The 20,088-nt window shown below is 44.4% G+C and overlaps 1 protein-coding gene across 2 annotated transcripts; it reads left to right on the top strand.

The window, feature by feature from the left end:
* Positions 1-1,469: 1,469 nt before the first annotated feature.
* LOC306964717 (proteasomal ubiquitin receptor ADRM1-like) lies at positions 1,470-19,136 on the top strand. 2 transcript variants are annotated; one of them, XM_079558831.1, is made up of 10 exons: positions 1,470-1,612; positions 3,329-3,542; positions 3,647-3,763; positions 5,384-5,507; positions 5,757-5,843; positions 7,192-7,276; positions 11,904-12,142; positions 13,930-14,084; positions 17,651-17,753; positions 18,881-19,136. In XM_079558831.1, exons 2-10 carry the CDS (start codon positions 3,333-3,335, stop codon positions 18,982-18,984), a joined length of 1,224 nt encoding a protein of 407 aa, XP_079414957.1. In that variant the 5' UTR covers positions 1,470-1,612; positions 3,329-3,332; the 3' UTR covers positions 18,985-19,136. The 2 variants fall into 2 exon arrangements, with proteins under 2 accessions (XP_079414957.1, XP_079414956.1); XM_079558830.1 differs by having other exon boundaries at positions 13,927-14,084.
* The last annotated feature ends 952 nt before the right edge of the window (positions 19,137-20,088 follow it).

Here is a 20,088-nt window from a genome sequence, read left to right as displayed (position 1 = left end):
CTCCTTCCTCTCCTTCCTCTCCTTCCTCTCTTCCCCTCTCCCTCTCTTCCCCTCTCCCTCTCTTACCCCTCTTCCTCTCCTTCCTCTCCTTCCTCTCTTTCCTCTCCTTCCCCTCTCCCTCTCTTCCCCTCTTCCTCTCCTTCCCCTCTCCCTCTCTTTCCCCTCTTCCTCTCCTTCCTCTCTTTCCTCTCCTTCCCCTCTCCCTCTCTTCCCCTCTTCCTCTCCTTCCTCTCTCCCCTCTTCCTCTCCTTCCTCTCTTTCCTCTCCTTCCTCTCTTCCCCTCTCCCTCTCTTCCTCTCCTTCCTCTCCTCCCTCTCTTCCCCTCTTCCTCTCCTTCCTCTCTCCCTCTCTTCCCCTCTTCCTCTCCTTCCTCTTTCCTCTCCTTCCCCTCTCCCTCTCTTCCCCTCTTCCTCTCCTTCCCCTCTCCCTCTCTTACCCCTCTCCCTCTCTTACCCCTCTTCCCCTCTTCCTCTCCTTCCTCTCCTTCCTCTCTTCCCCTCTCCCTCTCTTCCCCTCTCCCTCTCTTACCCCTCTTCCTCTCCTTCCTCTCCTCCCTCTCTTCCCCTCTCCCTCTCTTACCCCTCTCCCTCTCTTACCCCTCTTCCCCTCTTCCTCTCCTTCCTCTCCTTCCTCTCTTCCCCTCTCCCTCTCTTACCCCTCTTCCCCTCTTCCTCTCCTTCCTCTCCTTCCTCTCTTTCCTCTCCTTCCCCTCTCCTTCTCTTCCCCTCTCCCTCTCTTACCCCTCTTCCCCTCTTCCTCTCCTTCCTCTCCTTCCTCTCTTTCCTCTCCTTCCCCTCTCCCTCTCTTCCCCTCTTCCTCTCCTTCCCCTCTCCCTCTCTTACCCCTCTTCCCCTCTTCCTCTCCTTCCTCTCTTTCCTCTCTTTCCTCTCCTTCCCCTCTCCCTCTCTTCCTCTCTTTCCTCTCCTTCCCCTCTCCCTCTCTTCCTCTCCTTCCTCTCTCCCCTCTTCCTCTCCTTCCTCTCTTTCCTCTCCTTCCTCTCTTCCTCTCTCCCTCTCTTCCTCTCCTTCCTCTCCTCCCTCTCTTCCCCTCTTCCTCTCCTTCCCCTCTCCCTCTCTTCCCCTCTTCCTCTCCTTCCTCTTTCCTCTCCTTCCCCTCTCCCTCTCTTCCCCTCTTCCTCTCCTTCCTCTCTTCCCCTCTCCCTCTCTTCCCCTCTCCCTCTCTTCCCCTCTCCCTCTCTTACCCCTCTTCCTCTCCTTCCTCTCCTTCCCCTTTCCCTCTCTTCCCCTCTTCCTCTCCTTCCCCTCTCCCTCTCTTCCTCTCCTTCCTCTCTCCCCTCTTCCTCTCCTTCCTCTCTTTCCTCTCCTTCCTCTCCTAACCCTCTCCCTCTCTTCCCCTCTTCCTCTCCTTCCTCTCTTCCTCCCTTCCTCTCTTCCTCTCGCTCGGTTCAGGCGGGGGTTAAGAGGTAAAAGGCTGCAAGCTGATGGTGGCCTCTCAACCGAACTTGTACGAAATACGCGACTCTTGATTGACAGGTGACTTGACCAATCACAGCCTGGCACGGTATCCAATTAGCCAATCAGAGCGCTTCATCGCCAAACTGAGCGTCGAGCGGCTCCGTCCTGTAGAAAACAGTCCGACATCGGAGAAACATGTAAGTATTGTCCACCGTTTTCACATTAATTTCTGCGTTATCGAGGGCACGCTTTTCAGAAATTACATTTAGGCATCGAAACAAATGTCTATGTAGCATCTTTGGCTGAGAATTGGCCGATGATGCCGCTTCAGGGATGCAGTGTCATCCTTGCTACGTCTGTGATGGAGAGAGCTCAGTCTTAGTCCAATGAGAAGCTTATTTATTATTCTTTTATTCAATATTTCAGTGTTTGTCATTGTGCTGCTGTTCAGTCAGTCAGCACATAGATGTAAAATATGAATCTATTGCAGAAATATGTCGTTATAGCTACGTTAGCTCACATGTAGCAGGCAAACCACAGAGATGCTACCATCAGCATCACCTGGTTTTGGTTTAAAGTGTTTTGATTGTGGGTTTTGTTTGTTCAAAATGTGATGTTTGTCTTGTTTTAAATTGGAGAATATGAATATTTCCATCACACTGTAGGTTTTTCCTCATAATGAACAGGCTCTCCAGAAGGGAAATGTTTTTGGCATAATACTCATCCAATGATAATGCAATTCTTTCCCATATTCTACCAGCAGATAAAATATACTATTACATATTGTTGCCATTTTACCACCTTCCTGCTTCAGTGAAAAGGCCTTAAATCCCTTTGCAATGTCATCTAAAACTCATTGCTGGTTGCCTCTGTATCTAAACATCTCCTTTATTCTCTTCAGCATCCGTGCAGATTTTCTCCAGTTTGGCGTTACCCAAATCTAAGCTTCTAAAAAAATTGTGACAAAAATGAGGATGAAAACGCAACAAAAAACAAAAATTAGATGATAATGTGACGAAAAAGTGACAAAAAAAATATGAAAAAGTGACAACAATTAGACACAAATGTGATGAAAAAGCAACATAAATGTGATGAAAAATTAGACAAAAAAGTAGCCTGGCTAACACCAGACTAAAATCACAAGTGATATTTAGTCTGGGGACCAATTCATTTTCTCGTAGGAGAGGTGTGGTTTACGATCGTCCATAGTCGTTTATTGGGCGATACGAAAAAAAAAAAGTCTATCATGCGTCTGCACGTAGCCATGGCCAATCGTATCATCGTATGAGATGACGTATGACGCACCCGCTGTAAACTTTTGAGCTAAATTATTTAGAACAAGGTCTAAAGCTTGATCGAAAAACAGCGTCGTGTCTGCTGCTGTCATGTTGGATCCGTAAATAACTTTTTTAAAAATCCGTAAATAAACTACAAGCTTCCGTATATGAATAGCGCGTCATTATCTTGCCGTCCCTCCTCGCTCTGTGATTGGTTCCCAAATCCATGCAAAAATTTGGGCCATGGTCCCCAGGCTGTTGTGCAGTTCGAAATGATTCGAGCGCACACAGCAGCCTGGTGTTAGCCAGGTTAGAAAAATGTGACAAAAATGTGATGAAAAATTTATGAAAAATGTGACAAAAATTAGACAAAAAAATGTGATGAAAAAGTGACAAAAATATGACAAAAATTTGACACAAAACTGACAACAAAAGCTACAGAAGAATAACAGAAAAGTGGCGACAAACTCTGCCATTTTCTTTCTGAATCGACCTCCTCCTCCTGTCAACATGCAGAGACTTTCAGTTTCATCTTTGGCTTAATACAGGAATAGATTCATTGCAAACGTCAGAGAGATAAAACAAAGCTGTTGCTGTTTGCCTCTGTATCTAAACATCTCCTTTATTCCCCTGCAGCGTCATGGCGTCCGGAGCGCTGTTTCCCAGCCTGGTCTCGGGGTCCCGGGGCTCCTCCAGTAAGTACCTGGTGGAGTTCAGGGCGGGGAAGATGACGATGAAGGGCAGCACCGTGACGCCCGACAAACGCAAGGGCCAGGTGTACATCCAGCAGACGGACGACTCGCTCATCCACTTCTGCTGGAAAGACCGCACCACCGGGAACGTGGACGATGTGAGTGACCTCAGTGAGCCGCACGAACGTCCCACGCCCTGTCCGAACATCTTTACTGAACGCCCCACGCCCTGTCCGAATATGTTTCCTGTGTTTGGTTTCAGGACCTGATCATCTTCCCCGACGACTGTGAGTTCAAGAGAGTGAACCAGTGCACCACCGGACGGGTTTATGTGCTCAAGTTTAAAGCCGGGTCCAAGAGACTCTTCTTCTGGATGCAGGTGAGCAGTTTTACTCCTCGTGTTTGTTGGGTCTGAACCGAGCGCGTTTTCTCCAGTTTGGCTTTACCCAAATCTTGAAGCTTCTCAACTGGAGATTAACAGTGCGACGCCTCATTTGAAAACCAAGACCTGTCGGACTTTTGAAGCGTTTTTTCATTGTGTTTTTCGTCACGTTTTTTTGTTGCGTTTTCATCCTCGTTGTCGTGGATATTTTAATGCTTTTTTTGCATTTTTTACGTCATAGTGTCAAACAGGAAGCTCGACGTCTGTAATGTAATGCCTGATTAAGCCTGATATTAATTTAATAATAAAACAGCTTTTTTTTTTCATTATTTCTGATGTAAGAAAAAAAAAGAAAAAAAAGAAAAGTGCCCCACGCGCCAGAAGTTGGAATTTCTTCCCGGGATTCGGCGACTATCAGTGACTGTACCTGATGGATGTTTGGTGAACCTTCGCCAGAATCAAAGTGGATTCACTTTTCGAGCCGACACGAGTCCCACAATATAAACACATGATGGAGCGGCCAGGACAGAGCGTGTGTGTGTTAAAAAATATGAAAAAGTGACAAAAATGTGACGAAAATGTGACAAAAATGTGACGAAAAAGTGACAAAAATGTGATGAAAAAGTGACAAAAATTAGACAAAAATGTGATGAAAAAGTGACAAAAATTAGACAAAAAAGTGACAAAAATGTGATGAAAAAGTGACAAAAATGTGACAAAAAATGTATGAAAAATTTGACAAAAATGAGACTAAAAAGGGACAAAAATGTGATGAAAAAGTGACAAAAATGTGATGAAAAAGTGACAAAAATGATACAAAAATGTGACAAAAAATGTATGAAAAATTTGACAAAAATGAGACTAAAAAGGGACAAAAATGTGATGAAAAAGTGACAAAAATGTGATGAAAAAGTGACAAAAATGTGACAAAAAATGTATGAAAAATTTGACAAAAATGAGACTAAAAAGGGACAAAAATGTGATGAAAAAGTGACAAAAATTAGACAAAAATGTGATGCAAAAGTGACAAAAATGATACAAAAAAGGGACAAAAATGTGATGAAAAAGTGACAAAAATCTGATGAAAAAGTGACAGAAATGTGACAAAAATCGGACACAAAACTGATTTTAATTTGTAAAAAACGCCTTTTTTTTTCATTATTTCCGATAAAGAAAAGCGCCCCACGCGCTTCTTCCCAGGATTCGGCAACTATCAGCCAAAACAGTGTTTTTCTGTGGCTGTCACTGATGGATGTTTGGTGAACCTTCGCCAGAATCAAAGTGGATTAACTTTTAGAGCCGAGTCGAGTCCCACAAAGTAAACACATGATGGAGCAGCCGGGACAGAGCGTGTGTGTGTTATAGCCATTTATGAAGCTGTGTTGCAGATGTCAACTCCTTATAGCTGCATTGCGGAGTTAACTGAATCGAAGCGTCGTGCTAAATACATATATATATAAAAAGGCTTATATTTCTCACAAAAAACAGAATTCCATAGTGGTAGAGGTACAATACATCACATAAATGCCTTCAGTTTACTTTGGGATGGCTAAAATAGCAGATACAGATCCTTTAAGCAGAGGTTTTGAAACACTGTCATATTGATGTGTTTTCCAGGAGCCTAAGACGGACAAGGACGAGGAGTTCTGCCGTAAAGTGAACGAGTATCTGAATAACCCTCCGATGCCTGGAACCCTGGGATCTACCGGAGGTGGAGGCCACGACCTCTCTGCTCTTGGAGGTTTTACTTTATGTCTACTTAACTTTTTAATAGTCCTGCTCAATATATCGCCAGAGAATGTATTGGAACTTCACACTGCTCACACTGCCTGGCCCTAAAACAGAAACTTAATGTGGTAGTATTGAGTATTATTATTATTATTATCATTAGTAATTCTCCGAAACCCTAGAACATGACTTGATGAGATGATGCCGTGTGGCTATGTGGTCGTTTAACATGAAAATAAACAGTTGTATCATCTGTGTGAAGGTGAAGGAGGACTGCAAAGCCTTCTGGGAAACATGAGTCATAACCAGCTCATGCAGCTCATCGGACCCACTGGACTCGGAGGCATCGGTGAGAGACACAAAAACCTCATTCACAAAGATTATTCCTGTTCACTCTGGTCATTTCTTCTTCTTCTGCTGAAGCGCTACAATCTGTGTTTTCTGGATTTGATTCATCATAAAGGAACACAAAACTATGCACTGCATTTTTAAAGGCGACTCATAGCGTGTTGATCCTGGCACCTTCATTCTGCGAGCATGCGCTGAGCAGAGAGTAAAAGCTTCTGTAATGTGTCATTCCCTGGACTTCCAGCAGAGGGCGCATCAGGTTAACTGGAAACCCTGACCAGACCAGTCTCTCTCTCCGTCTGTTCTTTACATTGACATCATTTAACGTTTTAAAATGTAAAATATCAATGCTCAGGTGGGCAAAAGACGCTGCAGGTGGAAACATAGATTTTGCATGCGGTGGTGAATGTTTTGATTTTGAGCGAGATTTCTCCCTTAAAGGGGGGGGGGTATTATGCAAAATTGACTTTTTCAAGCTTTACATCATGTTATTATGTCATTCCCTCATTAAAAACATGCCTGAAGTGTTGCCTTGGCACATTCACGTATTTTTGAGTAATCTGTAAAAACTCTGATGGCGGCCATTTTAGGGATAGGTTTGCCTGAGTCCTCCTAGGAACGCCCCCACCTCCTGGAGACACCTCCGAGCTTTCGTCACCAGCCGAGTAACCAACCACTGCTCCTCAGCAGAACCCCCTCCCCACTGATGCCACAGACAGCGTGTGGAGGGGGCGTGTCTAAAGGCTCAGAGGTTCTTAAAGAGACAGAGGCCTATTTCAAGACATTCACTACAGCCATTTTGAGAGAGACATTTTATACAAGGCAGTTATTCTAATTTACTGCATTTACAGACCAACAGAAGGTTTGGTCATCATTGTAGTGTGGTATAGACTGGTGCTATGTGACTGAAAAAAGCAGAATACCCCCTCTTTAAGAATATTTTGAAGGTTTTTCAGAGGGACTTTTCAATATTCAATTCCTAGCCTGATTTGTTGAATTTTGAACCCCCAAGAAACAAGGCAAATTGATTTCTTCCTCTTGTGAAGAGATTATTCAAAATATCCTAGATCCCCCCTTAAAATAATCTTTGTAGCTAATATTTAACAAGATAAAACCATCAATTTAAACCTGGCTCGATCCATCATTTAGATTTCATCGTTGGCAATTTTTATGCATGGTGCCTTATTTTTATATATAAACAGAAAATGACAGAGTGTATTTTTATCTCATATTCATGTCAAAGGTAAAGGTTTCAACTTGATTTCTCCAACACTTGAACTCATGCCACTTGTGCCAGCTTCACATACCTCTTGTAAAATCCATGTTTTATTGTTGTTTTTTGTCCACAGGAGGCCTCGGGGCATTGGCTGGTCCAGGTCTGGCTAACCTCCTCAGCGGCAGCAGCGTTTCAGCGGCGAGCAACTCCTCCACAAGGTTTTACATTTGATTTATTTTGAGCGCAACGACCCTCACCCTAATGCAGTGGTTCTCAACCTTTTGGAGCCGCGACCCCCATTATAACAGTTAAAGGGGTTCGTGACCCCCGTCCGGGTCACACCCTGAGAAATAGGAACATTAGCCGACATCGGGGGGAGGCAAGTTTTCCTGGCGTGGGGTCGATTTTCTTCATTGTAAAAAGACCAAGGGCCGGACCCCAAAGTAAAGCACCATTTTCTACAAATGCCAGCTTCTCTGTGCATGATTATGGCCAGACTGTTAAACAACACCAGTCTGGTATCGGGGAAAAAGTTTAGGTTCTACTGATCTCTAAAGCAGGTACCGAGAAAAAACAACAACAAAAACAGGCTTCGATGCTGTTGCCAAGGGACAACATTAAAGGAACGGACTTTGTTGTTTCAGCTCAAATCAAATGATTTTCCCATTTTTTTCCCTATTTTTTCCAATTTCTTTTTCCCCATTTCATCCAATCTTTTTTTCTTTCTTATTTTTTTAATTGTTTTAATTTTCCCAAATTGATTGCCTATTTTTTCCCCCCCTTTTTTCCCCCCAAAACAATTGTAACACGATTTTTCCTTATTTTTAGCCACATTTTCCTTCCACACATTATGGTTCTGTTTCCTGGTTCTAGACGCCACCCATCCATCCATCCATCCATCCATTTTCTTCCGCTTTATCCGGGGCCGGGTCGCGGGGGCAGCAGTCTCAGCAGAGATGCCCAAACTTCCCGATCCACACACACCTCCTCCAGCTGTTCTGGGGGGACCCCGAGGCGACACCAGGCCAGCTCGGAGACATAGTCCCACCACCGTGTCCTGGGTCTTCCACGAGGCCTTGTCCCACTAGGACATGCCTGGAACACCTCCCGCGGGAGGCGACCAGGAGGCATCCGAAACAGATGCCCGAGCCACCTCAGCTGGCTCCTTTCGACGTGAAGGAGCAGCGACTCTACTCCGAGCTCCTCCCGGGTAACTGAGCTCCTCACCCGATCTCGGAGGGTGCGCCCAGCCACCCTGCGAAGGAAACTCATTTCGGCCGCTTGTATTCGCGATCTTGTCCTTTCGGTCATGACCCAAATCTCATGACCATAGGTGAGGGTGGGAACGTAGATCGATCGGTAAATCGAGAGCTTTGCCCTCCGACTCAGCTCCCTCTTCACCACGACAGACCGATACAGCGACCGCATCACTGCTGACGCCGCACCGATCCGTCTATCGATCTCACGCTCCATCCGTCCCCCACTCGTGAACAAGACCCCGAGAAACTTGAACTCCTCCACTTGAGGCAAGGACTCCCCACCGACCTGAAGAGGGGAAGCCACCTTTTTCCGGTGGAGAACCATGGCCTCGGATTTGGAGGTGCTGATCCTCATCCCGGCCGCTACACACTCGGCTGCAAACCGCCCCAGTGCGCGCTGAAGGTCCTGGTTCGTTGAAGCCATCAGAACAACATCGTCCGCAAACAGCAGAGATGAGACTCTGAGGCTCCCAAACCGGACACCCTCCGGCCCCTGGCTGCGCCTAGAAATTCTGTCCATAAAAGTAATGAACAGAACCGGTGACAAAGGGCAGCCCTGGCGGAGACCAACACGCACCGGGAACAGGTCTGACTTACTGCCGGCAATGCGAACCAAGCTCCTGCTGCGGTCATACAGGGAACGGACAGCCCTTAGCAGAGGGCCCCGGACCCCATACTCCCGGAGCACCCCCCACAGGGCACCACGAGGGACGCGGTCGAACGCTTTCTCCAGATCCACAAAACACATGTGGACTGGTTGGGCGAACTCCCACGAACCCTCGAGTACCCGATGAAGGGTATAGAGTTGGTCCAGTGTGCCACGACCAGGACGAAAACCGCATTGTTCCTCCTGGATCCGAGGTTCAACTATCGGCCGGATCCTCCTCTCCAGCACCCCGGAATAGACCTTACCGGGGAGGCTAAGGAGGGTGATTCCTCTGTAATTGGAACACACCCTCCGATCCCCCTTCTTAAAGAGAGGGACCACCACCCCGGTCTGCCAATCCAGGGGCACTGTCCCCGACCGCCACGCGATGTTGCAGAGACGTGTCAGCCAAGACAGTCCTACAACATCCAGAGACTTAAGGTACTCAGGGCGAATCTCATCCACCCCCGGAGCCACCGAGGAGCTTTCTCACCACCTTGGTGACTTCAGCCCCGGTGATGGGCGAGCCCACCTCCGAGTCCTCAGCCTCTGCTTCCTCATTGGAAGACGTGACGACGGGATTGAGGAGGTCCTCGAAGTACTCCTTCCACCGCCCGACGACATCCCCAGTCGAGGTCAGCAGCCCCCCACCCGCACTGTAAACAGTGTTGGTGAAGCACTGCTTCCCCCTCCTGAGGCGCCGGATGGTTTGCCAGAATCTCTTCGAGGCCGACCGATAGTCTTCCTCCATGGCCTCCCCGAACTCCTCCCAGACCCGAGTTTTAGCCTCCGCGACCGCCCGAGCCGCAGCACGCTTGGCCTGCCGGTACCTCTCAGCTGCCTCAGGAGTCCCACAAGCCAACAAGGCCAGGTAGGACTCCTTCTTCAGCTTGACGGCATCCCTTACTTCCGGGCGCCACCACCGGGTTCGGGGATTGCCGCCGCGACAGGCACCAGAGACCTTACGGCCACAACTACGAGCAGCCGCATCGACAATGGAGGAGGAGAACAGAGTCCACTCTGACTCCATGTCCCCCGCCTCCCCCGGAATCTGGGTGAAGCTCTTCCGGAGGTGGGAGTTGAAGACCCCACTGACAGAGGGATCCGCCAGACGTTCCCAGCAGACCCTCACAACACGCTTGGGCCTGCCAGGTCTGACCGGCTTCCTCCCCTGCCAGCGGATCCAGCTCACCACCAGGTGGTGATCGGTTGACAGCTCAGCCCCTCTCTTCACCCGAGTGTCCGAGACACGCGGCCGGAGGTCAGATGACACAACTACAAAGTCGATCATCGACCTCCTGCCTAGGGTGTCCTGGTGCCACGTGCACTTATGGACACCCTTGTGCTCGAACATGGTGTTCGTTATGGACAAACTGTGACTAGCACAGAAGTCCAATAACAGAACACCACTCGGGTTCAGATCGGGGAGGCCGTTCTTCCCAATCACTCCCTCCCAGGTCTCACTGTCGTTACCCACGTGGGCGTTGAAGTCCCCCAGCAGAACAATGGAGTCCCCAGTCGGAGCACTATCTAGTACCCCTCCCAGGGACTCCAAGAAGGCCGGGTACTCTGCACCGATGTTGGGCCCGTAGGCCGAAACAACGGTGAGAGACCTGTCCCCAACCCGAAGGCGTAGGGACGCGACCCTCTCGTCCACCGGGGTGAACTCCAACACGTGGCGGCTGAGCTGGGGGGATATGAGCAAACCCACCCCAGCCCGCCGCCTCTCCCCGCGGGCAACTCCAGAAAAATGGAGAGTCCAGCCTCTCTCCAGGAGTTGGGATCCGGAACCCAAGCTGTGCGTGGAGGTGAGCCCGACTATATCTAGTCGGTATCTCTCAACCTCCCGCACAAGCTCAGGCTCCTTCCCCCCCAGCGAGGTGACGTTCCATGTCCCGAACGCCAGAAGCTGTGCATGCGGACCAGGTCGTCGAGGCACCTGCCTCTGACTGCCACCCAGTCCTCTCCGCACCCGACCCCTACGGATCCCTCTGCGGGTGGTGGGTCCACAGGAGGGCGGGCCCACGTCGTCCCTTCGGGCTGGGCCCGGCCGGGCCCCGTGGGCAGAGACCCGGCCACCAGACGCTCGCGTTCGGGCCCCAACCCCAGGTCTGGCTCCAGGGTGGGGCCCCGGCTGCGCCATGCCGGGCGACGTCACGGTCCTTGAATATTGTACGTCCATAGAGGTCTTCTGAACTGCTCTTCGTCTGACCCGTCACCTCGGACCTGTTTGCCATGGGAGACCCTACCAGGGGCATAAAGCCCCAGACAACATAGCTCCTCGGATCATTCGGGCACTCAAACAACCCCACCACGTTAAGGTAGCAGTTCATGGGGTTGAAGACGCCACAATATTTTAATATAGATATTGAATAAAGCCTCGTACCCGCCCTATACACGACCTAATGGGTGTTTTGCTTAGAAGTTTTGAAAGATTTGACTGTATTTTGCACATTTTCAGAGTTTTCAAACAGGAATTTGACCTCTGATTTGTGTAATACCTTCAAAATCATAAAAAAAAATCCTGAGGGCCTGAGCTTCTATGCTGGAGGGCCGGATTTGGCCTTCGGGCCTGATGTTGCCGACCCCTGGCTTACGTAATTCTTAAAAAACAAATGGAGAAAATGAAAATTAATCATATTTCGAACAAATAATGGCACTGCTACAACAAAATATTATATTATTTGCCAACAAAAATATGTATATTTAATCTACATGATCTGGCGACCCCCCAAATTTGTCCCCCTTGAGGGTCCCGACCCCCAGGTTGAGAACCACTGCTCTAATATATGTGTGTGTGTGAAGTTTTAATTAATAATTGTCCACAAATTTAGTAACTTAAAGAAGTATGTGTTCACATTTTAGCATCACATCGTTATTTGATTGACTATAAAAGCACTGATGAGCAAAGGTTCAGTTTAATCTCCCATCTGTCCCCAGCCCGTCCACAGCAGTGACCCCGACCTCCACCTCCACGGTCAGCCGGCTGGGCTCCTCTCAGGTGCCCACGACCCCCATCACCCCGTCAGCCACCACCGCCTCCTCTCCCCCGGCCTCCTCCCCCTCCACCCCCGCCGCCCCTCCCCTCTCGGCCGCAGCCAGCAGCACGCAGCCCATCCAGCTCCGGGACCTCCAGAGCATCCTGGCCACCATGAACGTCCCAGCCAGCTCTCAGGGAGGTGAGCGGCGACAAACCCACACAAAGCAAACAGGGGCTGAGTTTGGAGAATGAGCTAAACCAGGGCTAGACTGTGAAAGAACAAAACCAGGACTAAAATCAACTGAACCGAGACCTGACCAACTGCAGCGACCCCAGATCAGAACAGTTAGTTTCATCCAGGTAAAGGACACTTGACAAGGATCCTTTGCTCCAGTAAAGAGTAGCTCATATGTAGTATTTACTTTTGTGCACCTCCCGCTTGAACCTGCCTATGAAAAATATGAAAAAGTGACAAAAATGTGACGAAAAAGTGACAAAAATTAGACGAAAAAGTGACAAAAATTAGACAAAAAAGTTACAAAAAGTGAGAAAAATGTGACGAAAAAGTGAAAAAAAAAGTATGAAAAATGTGACAAATTTAAACAAAAAAGTGACAAAAATCTGATGAAAAAGTGACAAAAAAATAGACAAAAATGTGACATTTTCTCCAGTTTGGCTTTACCCCAGTCCAAAAGTTTCTGGAAAAAAGCTGTGAAAATAGCAACAAAACTGAGACGAAAACGATGATGGAAATGTGACAAAAAAGCAAGAAAACCTTGACAAAAAAGTGACGAAAAATTGATGAAAAAGTGGCAAAAATGTCACAAAAATTTGACAAAAAATGACCAAAAAATGACCAAAAAAATGACAAAAATGTGATAAAAATGTGACAAAAAAATGACAAAATGCAACAAAAAAATGTCAAAAATTTGATTTAAAAAATGACAAAAATGTGACAAAAAATACAAAAAATTGACAAAAAAATTACTAAAATTTGACAAAAATGTGACAAAAAATTTATGAAAAATTTGACAAAAATTTGACAAAAAAGTGACAAAAATCTGATGAAAAAGTGACAAAAATGTGATGAAAAAGTGACAAAAATGTGACGAAAAAGTGACAAAAATGTGATGAAAAAGTGACAAAAATGTGATGAAAAAGTGACAAAAATGTGATGAAAAGTGACAAAAATGTGATGAAAAGTGACAAAAATGTGATGAAAAGTGACAAAAATGTGATGAAAAAGTGACAAAAATGTGATGAAAAAGTGACAAAAATGTGATGAAAAAGTGACAAAAATGTGATGAAAAAGTGACAAAAATGTGATGAAAAAGTGACAAAAATTTGACACAAAACTGACAGAAATTTGAGAAAAATTGACAACAAAAGCTACAGAAGAATAACAGAAAAGTGGCAACAAAATTACATGAAAGCAATGAAAAGAGATGTAAAAAAAAAAGTGACTACATCATGACAAAAACGCAAGTTTAAATTAATTTTGCAGGTCTTCGCTTTCAAATCTTCATTTTAGATTTTGATGAAGCTGAACTGGAGAAAATGCACTTGGTTAAGAGGTTAATAACCATTTTACCACATTCCTGCTTCAGTAAAAAGGCAATGCCATCTAAAACTCTGCCATTTTCTTTCTGAATCGACCTCCTCCTCCAGTCAACATGCAGAGACTTTCAGTTTCATCTTTGGCTTAATACAGGAATAGATTCATTGCAAACGTCAGAGAGATAAAACAAAGCTGTTGCTGTTTGCCTCTGTAACTAAACATCGCTTTTATTCCTGACTAGACCTGACCAACTGCAGCGACCCCAGATCAGAACAGTTAGTTTTATCCAGGTAAAGGACACTGGACATGGATCCTTTGCTCCAGTACAGAGTAGCTCATATGTAGTATTTACTTTTGTGCTTGAACCTGCCTGTGTACATGTTACTACCCTTCATAATGACCCCCTCCCGCCGTCTCTCGTGCAGTAGACCTGGCCGCTGTGTTGACCCCGGAGGTGATGGCCCCCATGTTGTCCGACCCGGAAGTGCAGCAGCGCCTCCTGCCATTCCTGCCCCAGGGCGAGTCGCTGCCACAGAGCCCAGAGGAGCTGCACAACACGCTCACCTCCCCACAGTTCCAGCAGGTCAACGACTGATCTCATCTGTTATTCATGTATTGAAGCTGTGACTCTTTACTGTACTGCACGATAATAGCACGGTTATGCTATTACGGGGCTCGTGGTGATGATATTTGCATGTCAAACAATGAAGGCTGCTAAAAGAGACAGACATAGAGCAACAATAATTCATTACACTCACTGCTGTCTTGCTCTCCTTCCTCTTTCTCCTTATTTTTAAGTTTTTGCTTCTGATTAAAGCAGTACTAAGTAACGTGTTTACCTTAATAAATCCTTTCCTAGTCCCTGTGGGGGTAATACAAGTGTTTATGGGATGACTGGAGGGTCTTTCATCTCCCCCTGGTGTCTCTGACCAGAAAACCATGTTTGAAACTTCACTGCCACCGGACCGGAGCCACCAATACACACTAATAGAATCACGAAGAAGAAGCTAACATGCTAACGGGCAAAGCTAACTGCGGGCTAGCGTCACTTTAAACAGTATTTACAGCCAAGTTTGAGTGAAAAAAATATTTCCATTGTATAATTGGATGCACAGTAACCCTCTCTCCCTTCGCCTTTCCTGTCAGCGTCGTATTTACTCTCCAAGACAATTAATAAGTTAAAAAAACTTGCTACTACACCTGCAGTTGCGCTTATGGCCTCTAGGGGGAAGAGTTACTTAGTACTGCTTTAATTTAATGTTCAAAATCAGTGCTTTTCTTTCAAAAATGTTTAAGTGACCCCGAACTTTTGAGCAGTAGTATCTTTATGAAGAATAAATATAATAAGAACTACATCTTTGTACATGTCAAAATTAAGATTTTATTGGTCTAGTTTAGTTTATTTATTTAAAACGGACCATGTACAATTATAACATACTGTAAATATGTTGCATTTGATGCATTGTGCCAGAGTTAACCTGAGGCTAATTTAGATCTGGAACGGAGAAGACAAGACGGGAGCTATAACTGATTTTACTTCTAGAAATGGATTGACATTTATTTGACCCTCTATATCAGTGGTTCTCAACCTTTTGGAGCCGCGACCCCCATTATAACAGTTAAAGGGGTTCGTGACCCCCGTCCGGGTCACACTCTGAGAAATAGGAACATTAGCCGACATCAGGGGGAGGCAAGTTTTCCTGGCGTGGGGTCGATTTTTTTCATTGTAAAAAGACCAAGGGCCGGACCCAAAAGTAAAGCACCATTTTCTACAAATGCCAGCTTCTCTGTGCATGATTATGGCCAGACTGTTAAACAACACCAGTCTGGTATCGGGGAAAACGTTTAGGTTCTACTGATCTCTAAAGCAGGAACCGAGAAAGAAAAAAAAAACAGGCTTCGATGCTGTTGCCAAGGGACAACATTAAAGGAACGGACTTTGTTGTTTCAGCTCAAATCAAATGTTTTTCCCCATTTCACCCAATCTTTTTTTCTTTCTTATTTTTTAAAATTGTTTTTTCCGTCTTACTATTTTTCCCAAATTGATTCCCTACTTTTCCCCCCAAAACAATTGTAACACGATTTTTCCTTATTTTTAGCCACATTTTCCTTCCACACATTATGGTTCTGTTTTCTGGTTCTAGACGCCACAATATTTTAATATAGATATGGAATAAAGCCTCGTCCCAGCCCTATACATGACCTAATGGGTGTTTTGCTTAGAAGTTTTGAAAGATTTGACTGTATTTTGCACATTTTCAGAGTATTCAAACAGGAATTTGACCTCTGATTTGTGTAATATCTTCAAAATCATTTTTAAAAATCCTGAGGGCCTGATGTTGCCTATACCCCTGGCCTACATAATGATGTTGAGAACCACTGCTCTATATATTCTGATTTCATTGCTTGCAGTCAAAATATCAGGTACAGGGCATTTAAAGATTTACTCAGAAGCACGAGTTACATTTTTTTTTTTACTCAAGTAAGAGTACAGACACTTCATTTTGATATTACTCAAGTAGAAGTAAAAAGTACTGTAAGAAGAAACTACTTGCAGAAGTACAATTACTTAAAATGTAAATGTAACTGAGCATCACCCTCTTCTGCTGACGGGACTTTGACGGGAAAGCCTCACAAAGCTTCACTCGGCCATGACTAAAGAAAAGCAAAGTTAGTTTCACATTTGTTGACATTTTGTGGAAAATCTCTCGGATACTTGTCTTTCACTTTTCCACGATTCACTGATAAGAAAAGTGTATATTTGTGCCTTATTTAACTCTGTAGACAGGCAGGGGTGGACTGGGACTGAAAAACAGCCCCGGACTCTGGTTCAGCCCGGCCCAGATTAGTGTAAATGTGACACTTCCACAAATACACATGTTAACCTCTGACCCCCCGCCTTAACCGAGAGCATTTTCTCCAGTTCGGCTTTACCCAAATCTAAAAGCTTCTTGACTGGAGAGCGACACTGTAACGCCTCATTTGAAAGCTGAAATCTAGAAAAGTGATGGTAACTTTTTGTCACGTTGTCGCTGCATTTTTGTCATGTTTTTGTTGCTTTTTCATTAATTTTTTGTGTCTTTTTTGGCCTGTTTTCGTCACTTTTTCGTTGTGTTTCCGTCTCTTGTTTTTCAGGGTTTTTTTCATGTTATTGTTGTTTTTTCATCGCTTTTTTCATCGCTTTGTTGCCACGTTTTCATCACATTTTTGTCACTTGTTTGTCACTTTTTTGTTGCTTTTCCAGCGCATTTTTGTTTTTGGATGCTTTTCTTTTCACCCCTTAACTCCCGCCTGAACCGAGCACATTTTCTCCAGTTTGGCTTTACCCCAGTCCAAAAGCTTCTGGAAAAAAGGTGTGAAAATAGTGACAAAACTGAGACGAAAACAATGATGGAAATGTGACAAAAAAGTGAGAAAAGTTTGACAAAAAAGTGACGAAAAATGGATGAAAAAGTGGCAAAAATGACCAAAAAATGACAAAAAAAATGACAAAAAACTGACAAAAATTTGATAAAAAATTGACAAAAATTAGACAAAAAAGTGACAAAAAAGTGACAAAAAAGGACAAAAAAATGACAAAAAAATGATAAAAAATTGACCAAAAAATTACAAAAATTAGACCAAAAAATGACAAAAATTAGACAAAAAAGTGACAAAAAAGTGACAAAAAAGGACAAAAAAAATGACACAAATTTGATAAAAAATTGACAAAAAATTAGACAAAAAAGTGACAAAAAAGGACAAAAAAATGACACAAATTTGATAAAAAATTGACCAAAAAATGACAAAAATTAGACAAAGAAAATGAGTTACAAAAATGAGTTGAATACCCAACAAAAAAATGATGAAAAAAAAAAAATCTGATGACGTGAGGAAAAAGATCCTCTCGGTTCAGGCGGGATTTAAGAGCTTTTAGATTTGGGTAAAGCTCGGTTTCGCCCGGGGGTGAGGCTAAGGTAAAGTGAGAGGCCAGACCGGTGGCCCTAGAGCCAGTGGCCCTTCTGTGCTCTTCCAGAATACAGGACATATGGCCGGTCCGCCCCTGTAGACAGGCGGTCAGATGATATGTAAAAATGTAAATCGAATTAACTCAAAGCTGAACATTTTCTTTCACTGCTCCTGTTTTCAAACCTGTTTCCTGCTCTTCAGGCTCTGAGCATGTTCAGCAGCGCTTTGGGGTCCGGGCAGTTGGGGCCGTTAATGAATCAGTTCGGTTTGCCTCCTGAAGCCGTGGACGCAGCCAACAAAGGAGGTCAGTGTCAGAGACGAGACCGGATAAAACTATTATAATGTTTAAGCTCATCAGGAACGTCACAATAAAAATGTCCATATTGCAAGAAAGTAAACGCATGTATAAATCTGTATGAATCGCACAAAACTCAATGGCCCTCGTTTATCAAACTTGCGTACGGTGAAATCAGAGAGTATGTGGGGTGTACGAAAAATTACCGCCTGTTTTGGCATTTATCAATCTGAGCGCACCGTACACCTGGCGTACGGTGCGCTCAGATCCTACACCAAGTCAGGAGGTGGTGCACATGATACACCAATATTAACTTAACACTTAACTTAACAGCGCTGGAAAACAGTCTTTAGCAGCATGAATTGCACTGCCACACCGCATATAATCCACACTGATGATTTAAACATGAAACAAGGCTACAGCATTAATGTTTATGGGCAGACTTGATTCAGTGTTGCGCTGCATCAACATGCTCCTCCACGCCACGGGACGAGCTCAGAGGCTCAGCCCGGACCAGAGACACTAGAACCTGGACTGCGGGGATATTTTCTTTTTTAACAAAAAAGACCGCTGCTGCGCTGTGCAAACTTTTGTGTGGAAGGCTGCCCCTTTTTTTTTATAATTAACCTATTTCTTTTTAGTGAATGTGATCTTGGATTGGCTATAAGGTTATTGTGGGTTTCTAATAGATTCTTTAATATTTCTCATGCACTAAAATATCATATTTGTTGTGTTAAAAACAATTCTTTATCATTTCCTGGTTGGAGAAATGTTCCTTTTTTGCCATGTTTCGTGCGTGCGTGCCGTAAAACCCGTGCGTGAGGCCTCCTGATTATGAATATTTTTGGGCGTTTCATTCAAATGACGCTGGGATTTCTCCGTGGCATTTACCATCAGATGCTTCTGCGTACGGAGAGATCTGAGCGGAAAGCACGGGTTCATAAATGCCACGCGCACTCTGGCGTATATCGCAAATACACCTACACGTACACCGTTTTTGTACGCAATGTTGATAAATGAGGGCCACTGAATGCCGTATATTTTCTTATATTGTTTATAATCTAACAATTTGTTGTGAACTTTTTATTCAGCAAAAATAAAGTCATGTAACTTCCGAATGTCTTTGTTTCTTCCAGACCTGGAGGCGTTCGCCAAAGCCATGGAAACAGAGTCTAAGTCGGACCAGGACGAACTCAGCAAAGACAAGAAAGACGACGACGAGGACATGAGTTTGGACTAGAATTTAAGCATTTAGATGAAAGTATAGCTAAAGTAGGGATGTAACAATCATCATTATCAAAGTGTGCAATAAATCATGCGATAAAGTTTTAGCTCTAAATTGCCTAGTTTTGTTACAGCGTCATAATGAAACTGCAAAGGGACAGAGATCCTTTCAGCGAAGACAACATGAAGCATTTACAGGATGTAGATGTACAGGCTTTTCAGTCATGTGACTTTTGGTGTTGTGGCGGCCATTTTGAAAACCGAAGTAGAACTGTGCAGTACTACAACATGTAACGATATCTCTACTATAAGACGACTGACTGACAGTGGCATTTGTATGTTCCCGTAATCATTGCTCAAGAAAATAACAGTCAAGACGCACGTTTATGTGAGTCAGTGTTTAAGCTGTTCAAGATGTTAGCATGCTACTGGTTAGCATTTAGCTTCAACACGATAAGTCTCTCCAAGAGAAAGCCCTGAACCACACTCCAAACATCTGGCCTTAGATACAACATGTGACAGAGCTGAGCTGTTACTGTAGTACAGTGTTAATTTCATCGACTAAAATATTTAGTCTTGATTTTAGTCAAAGTGATATTTTTGACGACTAAAATTGGACTAAAACTAAATTAAAAGTTTCTCATGAGACTAAAACTATGACTAAAATGTCCAGATATTTTAGTCGACTAAAATAAGACTAAATAAACATGAAAGGGAGAGACTAAAATCATCCAAACTTCTATTGAGCGTCTGAAAGAGCCTCAGATCATGTAAATTCTCTGCCAAAGGATCAGCTCTGAGCTTTGTTCATGTGGAGCAGCTCCATGAAGCAGAGGAACAAGATTAAATATGATTATGATGAATATTCTAAATGCAAAGTCGAATAAATTAGTCTTAAATTTAGTCGACTAAAATTGAAAAGTCTTTTTTGACTAAATCTCAACTAAAATCAAATTACATTTTAGTCAAAAGACTAAAACTAAAATAAAATATGTTGTCAAAATTAACACTGGTGTTGTATTTCCTCAGTGTTCATAGATGTGAGACACACATGTGTTTATCGTGTTGAAGCCATTGACAGTTGGTTGATGACAGTTGCTAACCGGTAGCATGCTAACGT

Source organism: Gobius niger, assembly GCF_951799975.1.
Source record: "Gobius niger genome assembly, chromosome: 6".
In the NCBI taxonomy this organism is placed as follows: Eukaryota; Metazoa; Chordata; class Actinopteri; order Gobiiformes; family Gobiidae; genus Gobius; species Gobius niger.
The sequence above is the reverse complement of the archived record's forward strand: the minus strand, read 5'-3'. Positions and strand labels throughout refer to the sequence as shown.